Source organism: Podarcis cretensis (assembly GCF_951804945.1).
Source record: "Podarcis cretensis genome assembly, chromosome: 8".
Taxonomy (NCBI): domain Eukaryota; kingdom Metazoa; phylum Chordata; class Lepidosauria; order Squamata; family Lacertidae; genus Podarcis; species Podarcis cretensis.
In genome coordinates this window covers 88,203,591-88,217,547 of record NC_137177.1, presented here as the reverse complement: position 1 = coordinate 88,217,547, position 13,957 = coordinate 88,203,591, and the positions used below count along the sequence as shown (strand labels likewise).

Here is a 13,957-nt window from a genome sequence, read left to right as displayed (position 1 = left end):
ACTGATGGGGACCATCACTGATGGCAAGGGCTAAATAGTTGAAGAACAAGTTAAGAGCTGGGGGTATGATTAGCCGGGAGAAGGAAAAGGAGCAAATTCTTTTTCTCTTGTTCCAAAGGATTGAAACAACAGGTTCAAATCAAAGATGATTTAGACTTGGAAGAACTAATGATGGTACATGCTGCTTTGACAGTGTAAGAAGTGGTGATCCCTCCCTTAGAGGTTTTCAAGCAGAGGCTGTAGTAGTAAATTTACTGCAGTAGGTGGGACTAAATTTCTTTTTGAGGTCCCTTTCAGTTCCATGGTTCCATGAACCCAACTTACACTGAGTCAGGCCATTGGTCCATCCAGCCCAGTACTGCCTACTCTTAACTGGCAGCAGTTTTCCAAGATGTCAGGCAGAGACTCTACTGCTACTTGCTACCTGATTCTGGACCTAGAACTGTCTGCATCCAAGGCCTGTGCTCTACCAATGAACTACAGTGGTGCCCCGCAAGACGAACGCCTCGCAAGATGGAAAACCCACTAGACGAAAGGGTTTTCCGTTTTGGAGGTGCTTCGCAAAACAAATTTCCTATGGGCTTGCTTCGCAAGACGAAAATTTCTTGCGAGTTCCTGCAGGTTTTTTCCCCTCCCCCCCTTTTTCTAAGCCGCTTATGAGCTGATCCGCTAAGCTGCTAAGCCGCTTAACAGCTGATCCGCTAAGCCGCTTAACAGCTGATCCGCTAAGCCGCTTAACAGCTGATCCGCTAAGCCGCTTAACAGCTGATCCGCTAAGCCGCTTATCAGCTGATCCGCTAAGCCGCTAATAGCGCTAATCCGCTAAGCCGCTAATGGGCCTGCTTCGCAAGACGAAAAAACCGCAAGACAAAGAGACTCGCGGAACGGATTCTTTTCGTCTTGGTAGGAGGGGAAATTGCCTCCCAACTGACTTCTGAGTAGTGCTGTACATTATGTCCATGTGAGGGATGGGGTGGATGGAATAGCAGTATACCGTATTTTTCGCTCTATAAGACGCACCAGACCACAAGACGCACCTAGTTTTTGGAGGAGGAAAACAAGAAAAAAAATATTCTGAATCTCAGAAGCCAGAACAGCAAGAGGGATCGCTACGCAGTGAAAGCAGCAATCCCTCTTGCTGTTCTGGCTTCAGGGATAGCTGCGCAGCCTGCATTCGCTCCATAAGACACACACACATTTCCCCCTTTTACGAGGGAAAAAGTGAGTCTTACAGAGCAAAAAATACGGTATATTGTTTTATTTCTATTATTGCGTAATTACTTTTAAACAATTGTCTTTTATATGTTTTTAGCTTTTTGTATTTTATCTGAGTCATTTTAATTTGTGCAAGTTTCCTTGAGTCCCCGGTATGATGATGATGGTGATAAATATATGAGCATTGCTAAGCAATCCACATCACCAGGTGATTGTGCTGTGTGGACAGTGTGACTTTGGCTCCTGAAAATGTGCGTATGAATATGGCGGCTCTTCAGATTTTGCTCTAAGTCTCTCCCTCCCCTTTTATTCTTGTAGGAATAGCCAGCATTGATCAAGTGTTAAATGTTCTTCTCACTACAGCCATGTTCGTTGGGGGTTGTGTAGCATTTATTTTAGACAACACCATTCCAGGTGAGTAGTGCAACAGGCTGCCTTTCCCCAGTTTTCTTCCCCTGCCTTCCTGTTAGAGACACTGTGGCGCTTGAGGCTGAAAATACAAAGCACAGCCACAGGTTGACACAGAGCACAATCCAACAGTGCAAATTGTGTGCTCTTGGGGAATCCTCATTCATTTCTGTGTGGCTCATGGGCTTGTAGGTCCCCTTCTACTCCCCTGAGGCAGCTGGAGCCCCTGTGCACAATTGCACGAGTTTCACTTTCCAGGTATCCCGCTAAGTGCTCAGGCTGATGGAGCGGGGCTAGCTTTCCTGTGAAAGGGGCTTAGAAGCACATAAGAAGAGCCAATGGCCCCTCTACTGCAGCATCCTGTTCTCACAGTGGCCAACCAGATGTCCTAATGTCCAAAGTCCATTTCGAGAGCCTAATTGGTTTGATCCGGCCCCTGTGGCAGTTTATTTCTAAAATCCTAAAAAAACTCAACAACTTTGGTTGGCCCTTAGGTTGGCCCTCACAGCCCTTCACTTCATCAAATCTTTGAAAAAAGTTTGGACACTACTGCATGGGGAGACCACAAGCAGGATCTGAGCACAGAAGCACCCTTCTCTCCTTTGGTTTCCAGCAACAGGGAAGCATTAGTGTCTCCAACTGGAGAGGCAGAGCACAGCCATCATAGCTAGCAGTCACCGATGACCCTCTCCTCCATCAATTTGTCTAATCTTTTAAAGCCACCTAGGTTGGTGGCAATCTCTGTTTCCTGCAGGAGAGACGCAGGCGGCTCTATGGTCTAAACCACTGAGCCTCTTGGGCTTGCCGATCGGAAGGTCGGTGGTTCGAATCCACACAACGGTAGTGAGCTCCCACTGCTCTGTCCCAGCTTCTGCCAACCTAGCAGTTCAAAAGCACACCAGTGCAAGTAGATAAATAGTTACCACTGTGATGGGAAGGTAAACGGCGTTTCCATGCGCTCTGGCTTTCATCATGGTGTCCCGTTGTGCCAGAAGCAATTTAGTCACGACCCAGAAAGCTGTCTGTGGACAAACGCCGGCTCCCTCGGCCTGAAAGCAAGATGAGCGCCGCAACCCCATAGTCGCCTTTGAATGGACTTAACTGTCCAGGCGTCCTTTACCTTTACCTGTGGGAACAAGTTCCATAGTTTAACTCCGTGTTGCATGAAAGAGGACTTTCTTTGCTCTGTCCTGACTCTTGCATCATTCAGCTTCATTGGGTGTCCACGAATCCCAGTGTTATGAGAGAGGGGCTTATGTCTCTAATGTTCAGCTCTTGATGCATCTCTCTCCCTGTCCTTTTGATACCCAGGAAGCCCTGAAGAAAGAGGAATCCAGAAGTGGAAGAAAGGAGTGTGCAAAGGCAGCAAATCCATTGATGGCATGGAAACTTATGACTTGCCTTTTGGCATGGAATTTGTGAGGAAGTACAAATGCTTCCGCTTTTTACCCATCAGCCCCACCTTCATGGGCTACACATGGAAAGGCTTCAGGCAAAACAGTGGCTGCCAGAGCACAGAGGAGGAGGACTCAGAGGCCACTGTATAGCCCCTGCTGCTGCAGCCCCTGTCGACCAGCTGCAGTGACAGACACCTCTGCAGTTCCTTGCTGACCTTGTTTTGTTTTATGTTTTTTGTATTTCTGCATTTTGAATTCTGGAACCAGAGCCGAAACAGATTATAAAAAATAGCTTTCCTATTGTGGACAGTGATAGCTATCTATAACGTCTCTCTATAATTACATTGTGCTTTTTGTTTTGTTTTTAAGAAGTACTGTTAGAATTGCTTTTGCTGATTTTGGCGGGGCAACTACTGTTCAACGTTTAATCCAGATCCAAAATTGGTAAATATTGTAAACACAGCGCTTAAGCAGGCTGTGTCTTTCCCATTTTATAGCTGATACATTCCATTTTTTTATTTAACTCTCATAAGCCCCCAGTCATTTGTTGGCATTATTCTGGCAAATTATACCAAAGTGTTCCATACTAGACAGTGCTTTCAAGGCTTCCCAGCATTGTGTATTAGATGTACCGACAAGTGGTGCCTTTGCACAAGCTTCTGTTCCTAAGAAAGTGACATGGCTCTGGGGTGCTTAACGAGTCCTAGCTGAGCACCTTTTGTGGACAGGGTTGACTGGGGCTTTGCCTCTGGCTGTCGTCAAATTGCACATCCCTGAACCTGACAGATTGCCTAAGCAGCTCACTGTCTTGCATTCCTGCAGGCCAGTCTTTTAAAAGTGATATTTATTAAGCAGCCAAATTCACTACTTCTCAGTGGAGAACGGAACTATCTGGTTGTCTCTGGCTTCGTACTGACCTGCTTCATGCAGTTCTGCCTGTCCCAGAAACATCCTTCAGTTAATGTTGCCTTTGTGTTTTCCTCCCCTTGTGAGCTTAACATGGGACCTGCTTTTAAAACAAGAGAGACCGTGTGTGCGCATCACTGTCCACTGGGTGGTTTAACGGGTATCGGGGGCCCACTGTGGGTGCCATTCAGACTCTTGATTTTTTTCTTCTACTAGTCTTGGCTCTGACATTACATAGCTGTTAATGCTCATCATGCATTTATAATTGTAAAAAAAAATATTCCTGTGTAATGTTCTTACTGTTGCAGATTAGTTTTTAGACATCAGCATTTTGTTCCTTTCTTATTGTTGTCCCCCTACCCCCCCCCCCCCCGATTCAAAAAAGGCATTTTTGAAGCTGTGGAAAGATTTGTTAGAGATGCATTAGGGTAAGTCTTCTCTCAAAGTCAGTGTGATCTAAGGTGCTCCTGTTTTGTATCTCTCTTTTCTTTTTTAGTTCCCAAAGCAGGTACTGTACATTTGTTGTCAGTTTCTCGAGCGTGAGAGGCATAAAGCCACTCTTGCCGATTACTGAGGCTATTAGGGTTTGGGAAAGGTGTAAGGAGCTTTGATGTATCAGTATTGAGTGGTGGGGAAGGGAAGGCAATCAGCAGATGGTGGGTGTTTCCTACCATTTCAGTGACATTTTCATTGTATAGCTTTTCACATCAGGGTTATTTCCCCTCTCTGATCTTTCCTCAGAGACCTTGCAGCAGTTTGCTGTCTTGGATTCAAACCAGGTATCATGAAAACCAGCCCAAAAAGTAGCTGCTTTTAAATTTTTTAAAAAGGTTAAATCGGGGCTGTTGCATGAGCTTCAGAAACTAAGGCCACAATCCTGTGCATACTCACCTAGGATTAAGCTCCATTGGGCGCAGTGGGACTTACTTCTGAGTAAAAGCACCACAGAGGCAGCATATTTGCTTTCCACCATTATTTTATGAGCAACCAAAGAAAAGGTGGGTGGAAAGGAACCGCCCCCCCTATAGGTGGCTTATAATAATGCAAAATGCCAAAGCCAAGATTTTCCGCACACATTAGAGCAGCCTTCGCCAACTTGGCGCCCTCCAGATATTTTGTGCTACAATCCCCTTCCGCCCCAGCCAGCCTGGCCATATGGGAATTGTAGTCCAAAACCTAGAGGACACCAGGTTGTCGAAGGCTGCATTAGAGAGGTAAATGTTGTGTATTCATAACATTGTCAGAATTTAGTATATCCTTGTTTGGGTCATTTTTGTTTGCTAAGGTGCCAGTTGTTTGTTTATAGCAGAAGTGAAGATGTCACTGAATGTGATGCACTACTGTAATAACACTCTTCCACAACTTCCCCATTTGCTTCAGTAAAGGAGTAGATCTCCAAAAGCTTGGGTCCACCCAGCACAGTAAATAAGAAATATGGGCTGTTACATGTGCCCTGCCACCAGCTGTGTGGCTACAGCTGTCTTGAGTAGCTTTCATATTCTGCTGACAACTGCGGCGAGGTAAGCACCCAACTTCTTCAGTAGCCGCTTGACACATGCAGCTAAGAGCTAGTCCATATATCACACAGAAGGAAAAGAGGTGTCAAAGTGACCCATCCTTCTTGTCTCACTTCTGAGGTGCAAATGACTGAGTTTTTAAAATGGAGTTCTGCTGCCCTCCTGGGATGTAGAGCTATGGAATGAAATGTTTCCAGAGAATTGCAGTGTTTACAAGTGCAGTCTGCTTTACTCTGCGCCCATATATATATATATATATATATATATATCCTGAGAGAGACTAGACAGGTTCACTTTGAAAGGCAAAATGGTTAAAGCGAAGGCAGAAGCAACCACAAGAGGGCATTGCAATTGCTGCTGCTTTTAGAAAGGATTTTTGACAGCCTGGATGCAGAGCATCCAGAAGGTCAGGTGCTTTTGCAGCTGTGGCAAGAAGAATATTTTGTTGTCCTGAGAAGAAAGCATGCTTTTAACTTTGGAGAGAATTTTGAGAGTCCAAGATAGGAAAGTGTAGTGAGATAGCAGGTCTTGGGTATCATTAAGAGCAGGAGATGGGAGTCAAGCACCATTAAAGCAAAAGAGCACAGCAGTGTTCTTTCACAGCTCCCATTCATTTCAGTGATGTTGGACTCATGAATGGCAGGTGGCACCCTGTGTTAATTAGTGGGAAGAACCATAATCTGCGCCTTGTCCAACTCTGGGATCAAAATGGCTTAGGACTGTATTCCTAAGAGAGAATTCAGAAAACTCATTTTTCTGGATAACCTCCAAGGCCTGTGAATTTCAATTAAGGGAAGGTATATTTGATGTACCTCTTGTGAACTTTTCAAAGTGGTGTATGAACTTCAGCTACCAGACATTGGGCTCCAACCGTATATATGCTGTGTTTGGAGTAGATCCCAGTATTGTGTGAGAGCAAAGAACGGTTAGCTCCTCACATCTATCCTAGCTGGAAGGAAGTCAGAACAAGGTTCTGATGCTTTGAATTGTGTGCTTATTGTAGCCTCCTGCCTTTCTGCTATTAAACAATGCTGCCCAGACAGATCAGCTTATGAGAGAGGTTGGGGGAAATCACTGACAAATTTCAGTTAAAAGAAATAAATATTCATGACTAAACCATCACTGTCATGTCAAAGATCTATAAACGTATATTGAAAGCAAAACAATTTCTGAGCTTTTATATTTAAAATAAAAACCTATGTTAATTTTTTTAAAATTAAGTACTCTGGCTAAGATTTATGAATGTGTCTTATAAAATTATGCCTCTTGAATTTATATTTAATGGTTAATTTTATCTGTGATTGAAAAAAAAGTATTAATCAGAATAAGATGCATCAGGGAAGGAGTTTTTAAATTTACACAGTCGATTTGTCTTAACATCCTTTAATACTAACTTTCAATATGGCAACTTTGTACATGAATATTGCAGTATTCTATTTCCATAGACTTAAAAAAAAACACCCAACGAGTAACATTTCCACCCAGGATAATAATTGTCACAGGTTTCCTGGGCGGGAGTGATATGATTGTCATGACAATGTCATGTGATAGAATTTCTTCATTGACGAATTGCTAGCGATTGTTTATACTTTATTTACCCATGCTTATGTCCTTTAAGTAAAAACAGAGAGAAGTTATTGATCACCTCTCTCTTGAAAACATTGGTACTGGTACCAGCATTGCTTGTGTACTAGCAATGGAACATGTTGAGCCCAGAGCAGGTCCAACCATGAGACAAGATACATGGCCACCTGACAGAGTAGGTTTTGATTCTGACTCCTGTTCAGCGGGTGACACCGTGGGAGGCATCCACACCCTGACCCCCGGGGGAACAATCCACAGGGACGTTCTCCTACTTCCTTGAAGCGAACGGGGGTCAACTGTGCTCTTGCACGGCTGCTGTTCATTTCCATGAGGCTTGTGAAGGAGAACCTTGCTGCGTTAATTATTTTGTATATGTTTGGAGTCGGGAAGTGAGAACGCCTTTTGGATTTTCTGCCTCAAACACCAAAATGTCTCTGGCTGGCTCTGGTTGAGAATTAGAAAGAGATGCTAATCAGATGCAAAGATTAAGCAATCAGACCAAAACATGTCAACCTCTCACTGATGGCACAGTTAGGCTCTAGCCTTTTATCATCTATGAAGTGCCAAATTCTGATGGCATGCATAACTTCAGGCTTCTTCCCATGTTATGGTTAAGGACAAGGAGCATCCTTAGAGCCACTCGCCCTCTCTGTTTTTCACCTTGGTGCCTCCTTGCTTTCAGCCCAATCCCAGCCATGAACTCTGCATGTTGGGTTCCTAAACGATTCCTGTCGGAGTCGATGGGAGGAATTGGGGAGAGCCTAATGGTTCAGGAGCTGATGGTTTAGAGCCATTGGCTAGCCTTAGCCTACTTCACTGGCTGAAGTATGTTTTCCACATAGATCAAGGTGCTCCAAGGATGCAGCTGCTGAAGGCCCTTCATCTCTGTTTGGCTGCTTTTGCCTCCCAGAAAGAAGAATAACCCAGCCTAGTGAACGTGTTTGTGGGAAGGCATATGATAAGGCTGCTTGTACACTCTTGGGGTTTCGATAGGCCCAAATTCAAAACGGGCCATCTGGTTCTCGACCCCCGTTCCCTTCCCTTTTGTTAGATGCAAGGGGCAGAACCTCAGAAGTGACTCCCATCCCACTCTCCCCTTTGCTCAGTGCCCAGAAGCAGCCTCCTTTCTCTTTACACCATAAAGTGGAGAAGCAGCCCTGTGCCATCGGACGTGTGCCTGCATTCCAAAGTGATGACGCAACTCATATCTCAATATGCATGACAGACCAGCACAAAATGGCCTTTCCCCCCCTTTTCTTCTCCAGTGGCCTTCTTGAACCAAAAAAATAACCAACCTTTTACCACCAGAAGAAGGCGGCGTTGAGAGCAAGATACACTCATCATTTGTATTTTGTATTGTTTTCTTTTGCATGGTGCATGGTGCATATCTAGAGTTTATCACTCAAACAGTTTCTTAACCTGCCTGGACGGAGGAGAGCAGACTGCTGGGACTTCCCATTTTGTAGTGGTAGATCCTTTCCCATCTGTGCTGTGAGGCAGCCACGTGCTCACCAGTATTTAGCTTCTGCCCATTAGTCTCTATAACCGTTATAGTGCTGGGCTGCTTTAAGTATTGAGAATTCACCTTGAGTGGCATCAAAAACATTCCTGTCTGGTTATAATTTGCTTGTGGCTGTGATTAGTCATCAGTACATATTTGATAGCAGAGAATTCCCTTGTGTATTGCCTGACATCTTTCCAAGTGAACCATCTTGCTGTCAATCCAAACTCTAGTGCATCTTCTTTTTCTCCTCTTTGGTCTGTTCATAATAACAACTTTTGATGTCACAAACTCTTTTGACTGTTTTTTAGACAGTGGGGATAAATAATAATATTCTTTTTCCCATGAGTTGTTTTTTTTTTGTGAATGACTTTTGACTGCACAATCTCATTTTACAAACCAAGTTGGGTTTTTTCTCTGAGATGTGTAATTCTTTTATTGAGATTTTTATGAATTTTGTTGTGTTTTGTTGGGATATTTTTTTCTAACATTGCTTTATTAAACGTTGAAATATTTAAGAAATATGTAATATTTGGACCAGATGTTGTGAATAATAGTAGATAAATGCTATTTTATTCTGTATTTTTAAAAGCTGTTCAGTATAAATAAAAGTTGACCTAGGTGCAACTTTGCAACTGGACTGTTGTGGTCATTCTTCTGAGACAGAAGAACCAACATTAAGATGAACAGATGGCCAGCTCACTCCAAATGCTTGTTTAATAAGACATAGTTGATGCTAGAGCCCAGAGACAGAGAGCGCTACACTAGCAAACTCAACAGGTTTTCCTTTTTGCAGGTACTGTAGACTGCAGTACCTTGGACAGCTACATCAGGGAAAGCCGGAAACTAGGTTTTCCTTTCTGTAACCCTTTGGTCCCCGTTTGAGTAATAACCTGGAGCTTTTTAACTTCAGTTTTCCCCCAGCATGGTGCATATAAATTTGATTAATGCAATTGATTCTTGCAGTCCATGCACTTAGGACTTCAACCAGGGGCCCCTACAAAATGAAGATGCCATTAGCCTTAAGGTTATTAAGTGCTGAACAAAATGTGTAGCAAAATAATTAAACACAAAGTCAGAGCTTGTCATCCCTGTAAGCCTCCAGAAAAAAATAAATCCAGGAATTGAACCAGCTTCTTCATCCTATATTGAACGCCTTGCAGAGTAAAACAGTAGCTCACCTTGGTCTTGTACCACTATTTTTGAATGGATATATACAGTGGCAAATGCTATTCTTTATATAGCACCACCAGAGTGTGTGTGATGTTTTACAGGGTTCAAGAGGGCAAGTCCCTGCTCTGATGAGGTGGTGACTGCCAAGTATTCTTTAGCTGTGGTTCCTGCACTGCAGGGAGTTGGACTAGATGACCCCTGGATTAAGGGTTTTCCAGAGTAACTTGCTACCTCTTGCTTTACCCCCCCCCCATAATAATCCTGGGGTTTCTGATCTAGTCAAATTAAGAGATGGATGAATTGTTGCCTGGTTCCCATAGCCCCAGCCTGTTTCCCCCCCTTCCCCCTCCACCTGTCATACCAGGGATGATGAAAGGTGCAGTCTGAAAATATCTAGGGTGGCACAGCCCCCACATCTCTGTCCCAAGTAGTTTCCTGCAGTGCCTAATGAGTTGGGTCAGCCCTGGTTGTATTTCAAAGGACAATAAAGATGGAGTAAAAACTGGTATTTCAAGAGTGATGTGTTTGCAGGATGCTGAAACAGGTCTCAAATACCTTTTTCTGAAACAAAGCCTGTCTGATAACGCTCTCTTCCATTTGGCTTTCTCTTTCCAAGAGGGAGTTAGCCCCACTCCCTACAAAAAACCAAACCTGTTATTAGTCCAGGCACATGCCGTGTGTGAAATATTACCAGCTTCCCTCTCAGGGCTGTCTCCTGAGTGAGCTGGCTCTCTAGAAATAGTTCACAATTTAGAAAGACAGCTGACTTGACAGTTTCTCATCCATTCCTGTTAGTCGTTTCACTTCTTTGCCACCAAGGCCCCAACTTATACAATAATTAGCTGGTGTGGGTGTGCATGAATGTGTGTGAATGCTTAGGATCTGTTTTCAAGAGCCACAATAACTTAGCTATTCCCAGAGGAAATAGTTGGTTCTTTTGTTAATATTTTGGGCAACAACACTGGATGCGACTTGCCCAAATTGAGTTCTAATGAATGTTTAATGTGACACTTAGAAAAGAAGGCCAAACTAATGGCAATAAGAAAACAGCCCTTTGTGGAGGAAAATAAAACAGAGGGTTTTACTTCCTTGCAATTAGATACTTGATACGGAGGGCAATCAGCACATACATGAATGATTGTGAATACTGCGAATTATTTCAGCTCAGAGGCACCATGCAGGAGCTTCAAAAGTGCGCAGAATTAATGTCAACGCACCTCTTTTATTGGTGGATAACCTTGGGAAACCTTGTTTTTCTAACTTGGGTTTCCTGAAGTTCATTCTGTGGAAGACTAGCAGTAATTTTAACAGGGTTCACTAAAGAACAATAGGAGAGGATGTTTTGCATGTTTAAGTCCATTAGTGGGAGAGGCTCTGCCAACATCTGTAGCTCCTGCTGTGATTATGAAAAGCAGCATTTTCCTTGTGGCTCCCCAGGTGTGGGACTCCTCTTTCCCCACCAGCACAATAGAGCCCCCCCCCCCACACACACACTGTCTGTGTCCAGCATCAGATTAAGATGCATGAATTCCCCCAGGTTCATAGATCTGGCTGATGTTTTGTTAACCCGCTCCCCTTTTAATTAAAGTTGTGAATCCATGGTTCATCCGTGGAGCAACTGCGCTCCTCCATAGTCACCTGGGCACAGGAGGGCAGGTAACAAAGGAGGCAATCAGAATTGTAGAGCTGTGACTCAGGGTCCTCCAAGCCTCTACAATGCAGGAACCACAGCTAAAGAATCCCTGATAGGTGACCATCCAAGGTCTGTTTAGAAACCTCCAGTGAAGGGAGTCTCCTCCACTGTTGAACGCCTCTTAGTGTCAGAAAGTTTTTCCTAATCTTTAGTGGAAATCTCCTTTCTTCTCACTCGAATCCATTGGTTCGGGTCCTCTCAGTCTTCTCAAACGACAAATGGCCATTGGATTCCAATGGCAAGAAAGGAGATTGTGACTCAACATGAGGCAAATCTGTTGAACATTGGGATGGACTTTCTCGGAATCACAGAATCGGAGAGTCTGGAAGGGACCCCCAGGATCATCCAACCCCCCATGTGGCGGACTCTCCTTCGTTGTGGGTTTTCAAAGCAGAAAATAATAATAATAATAATAATAATAATAATAATAATAATAATAATAATAATAATAATAATAATAATAATATTATATTTATACCACGCCCATCTGGCTGGGTTTCCCCAGCCATTCTGGGCGGCTTCCAACCAAACACTAAAATACAATAACCTATTACACATTAAAATCTTCCCTAAACAGGGCTGCCTTCAGATGTCTTCTAAAAGTTTGGTAGTTATTTTTCTCTTTGACATCTGGTGGGAGGACGTTCCACAGGGCGGGCACCACTACCAAGAAGGCCCTCTGCCTGGTTCCCTGTAACTTGGCTTCTCGCAGTGAGGGAACCGCCAGAAGGCCCTCAGCGCTGGACCTCAGTGCCCATGCGGAATGATGGGCTTGGAGATGCTCCTTCAGGTATACTGGACCGAGGCCATTTAGGGCTTTAAAGGTCAGCACCAACACTTTGAATTGTGCTCGGAAACATACTGGGAGCCAGTGTAGGTCTTTCAAGACCGGTGTTATGTGGTCTCGGCGGCCGCTCCCAGTCCCCAGTCTAGCTGCCCCATTCTGGATTAGTTGTAGTTTCCGGGTCACCTTCAAAGGTAGCCCCACGTAGAGCGCATTGCAGTAGTCCAAGCGAGAGATAACTAGAGCATGCACCACTGGCGAGATAAGTCCTTGCTCGGGGATTCTGGAGCTGCAACGCAGGGAGGGGTGGACTAGAAGACCCCTGGGGGTCCCTAACCAACGTGACGGTCCATTTGGCTGCCCTGGCTTCTCTTGCTCCAAAGGGGGCAGCAGGTTTTTGGAGGTCCGAGGCTAGCCAAACCCTGCCAACCCTGGAGGGACCCCCAGAGGCCGGGACCCCTAGCACCACCCCTCCAGCCCAGCGAGGGGCGGGCAAGACTCCGCTCGATAGCATTGTCTGGCCGGGCTCACCCCCCCCACCCCCAGCCCCCCAGCAGCGGGAGGAGCCTCCAATGAGCGCACGGGGTGGGGGCGGCGGCGCGACGATTGGCTGGGCGTCGGCGGGGAGGGGGCGCCCGAGAGAGAGGCCGGCCGGCGGGCCGGCGGGGGCGGGGACTCCTCCCCCGGCAGCTGCGAGGAGGGCATCCGGGCGGCGGCCGCCGTCGTCTGCTGCCTGCGAGGACGCCCAGCCGCGGGATCGGGGCCCGGGGAGGGGCGCTCCCGGTAAGTTGCAGCCGGACCTCGCCTGCTGGAGGGAGGGGGCGCAACAAAGACGCACGCACACCACCCCCACGGGGGCCGAAAGACTCTCCGCATCTTCCGACTGCCGGACAGGAGAAGAGACCCACCAGGTGCATGGGGGCGGGGGGGGGGGATGCTGCCTGGGGAGAATCGGCCGAGTTTGGAAGGAACCCCCCCCCCCCCTCGGAAGAAGCCCCTTTAGATTCGTGGGCGCCCAACTCCAAGAAGGCGGCTGCTCTCTCTGCGCCCTTCTTGGAGTTGGGCGGGACTGGCGGGGGGGGGGGTGCCCAGCGGAACCCCCCTTCCCATCGCTTATCCCTGACCTATCCGCTCAGCCCCAAGCGCCTTACTTCCGAGTAAACCCTTCTGCGGAAGACAGAGAGGCGACCTAGTTGATCTGGAGCCCATCCTTCCCGGAGCGGGGCGCGGAGAAGAGGAGGGTCTCCTGCGCAAGCAGCTGTTCAGATGGAGGAATGAATGAATGAATGGGAACTGGGGGGGGGGGGGGAGCGGGCCCTTTGTGGCTCCCATTCGTTGCAGTGGGTGCTTGTGCACGCAGGATCGGGCCCAGGACGACTTTCTGACACTCTCCGGGAGGAGAGTGTAGTTAGTGGTTATTAGGAAACAGTTTGTGCTGCTGTTTCGGGCGTGGGGTGGGTTCTCTCTTGAGCCCCGGGAGGCACTGGAGTGGGGTGAAAGAAGAGGATATTAATTAATTAATTAAGGGAGGCCACCCCAGGGACTGGGAATTTGGGGAGGGGATTCCCTTACTCGTAAGTGGGTGACTCCTCCCTCCCTCCTTCCCCATCGCTTTGTGTCTCTCTATTCATCCCTCCCCGTGATGGACTGTCGCTGCCTTTGTGGCTGGCTGTACCATCTCTGCCCCCCCCCCGGGTAATTTGTTATCTGCCATTGGGACTCAGATTCTCAGCTCCGCAGAGGATGAGGAAGTGGGTTGGGAGGGGGAGGGGCGGCTGA

General features: G+C 46.4%; 2 protein-coding genes across 13 annotated transcripts in view; both read left to right on the top strand.

Annotated features, from left to right (window-relative positions):
* SLC23A2 (solute carrier family 23 member 2) overlaps positions 1–9,168 on the top strand; it is an 85,196-nt gene extending 76,028 nt beyond the window's left edge. For all 12 annotated transcript variants that reach the window (XM_079987500.1, XM_079987491.1, XM_079987493.1 and 9 more), the window contains 2 exons: positions 1,534–1,629; positions 2,935–9,168. In XM_079987500.1, the coding sequence (XP_079843626.1) occupies positions 1,534–1,629; positions 2,935–3,170 (332 nt within the window). In that variant the 3' untranslated portion in view covers positions 3,171–9,168. The remainder of the gene's footprint in view (positions 1–1,533; positions 1,630–2,934) is intronic.
* Positions 9,169–12,925: 3,757 nt separating this feature from the next.
* Positions 12,926–13,957, top strand: part of RASSF2 (Ras association domain family member 2) — a 66,724-nt gene continuing 65,692 nt past the window's right edge. The window contains exon 1 of the mRNA XM_079987689.1: positions 12,926–12,961. The gene's annotated coding sequence lies outside the window, so the exon portion shown is untranslated. The remainder of the gene's footprint in view (positions 12,962–13,957) is intronic.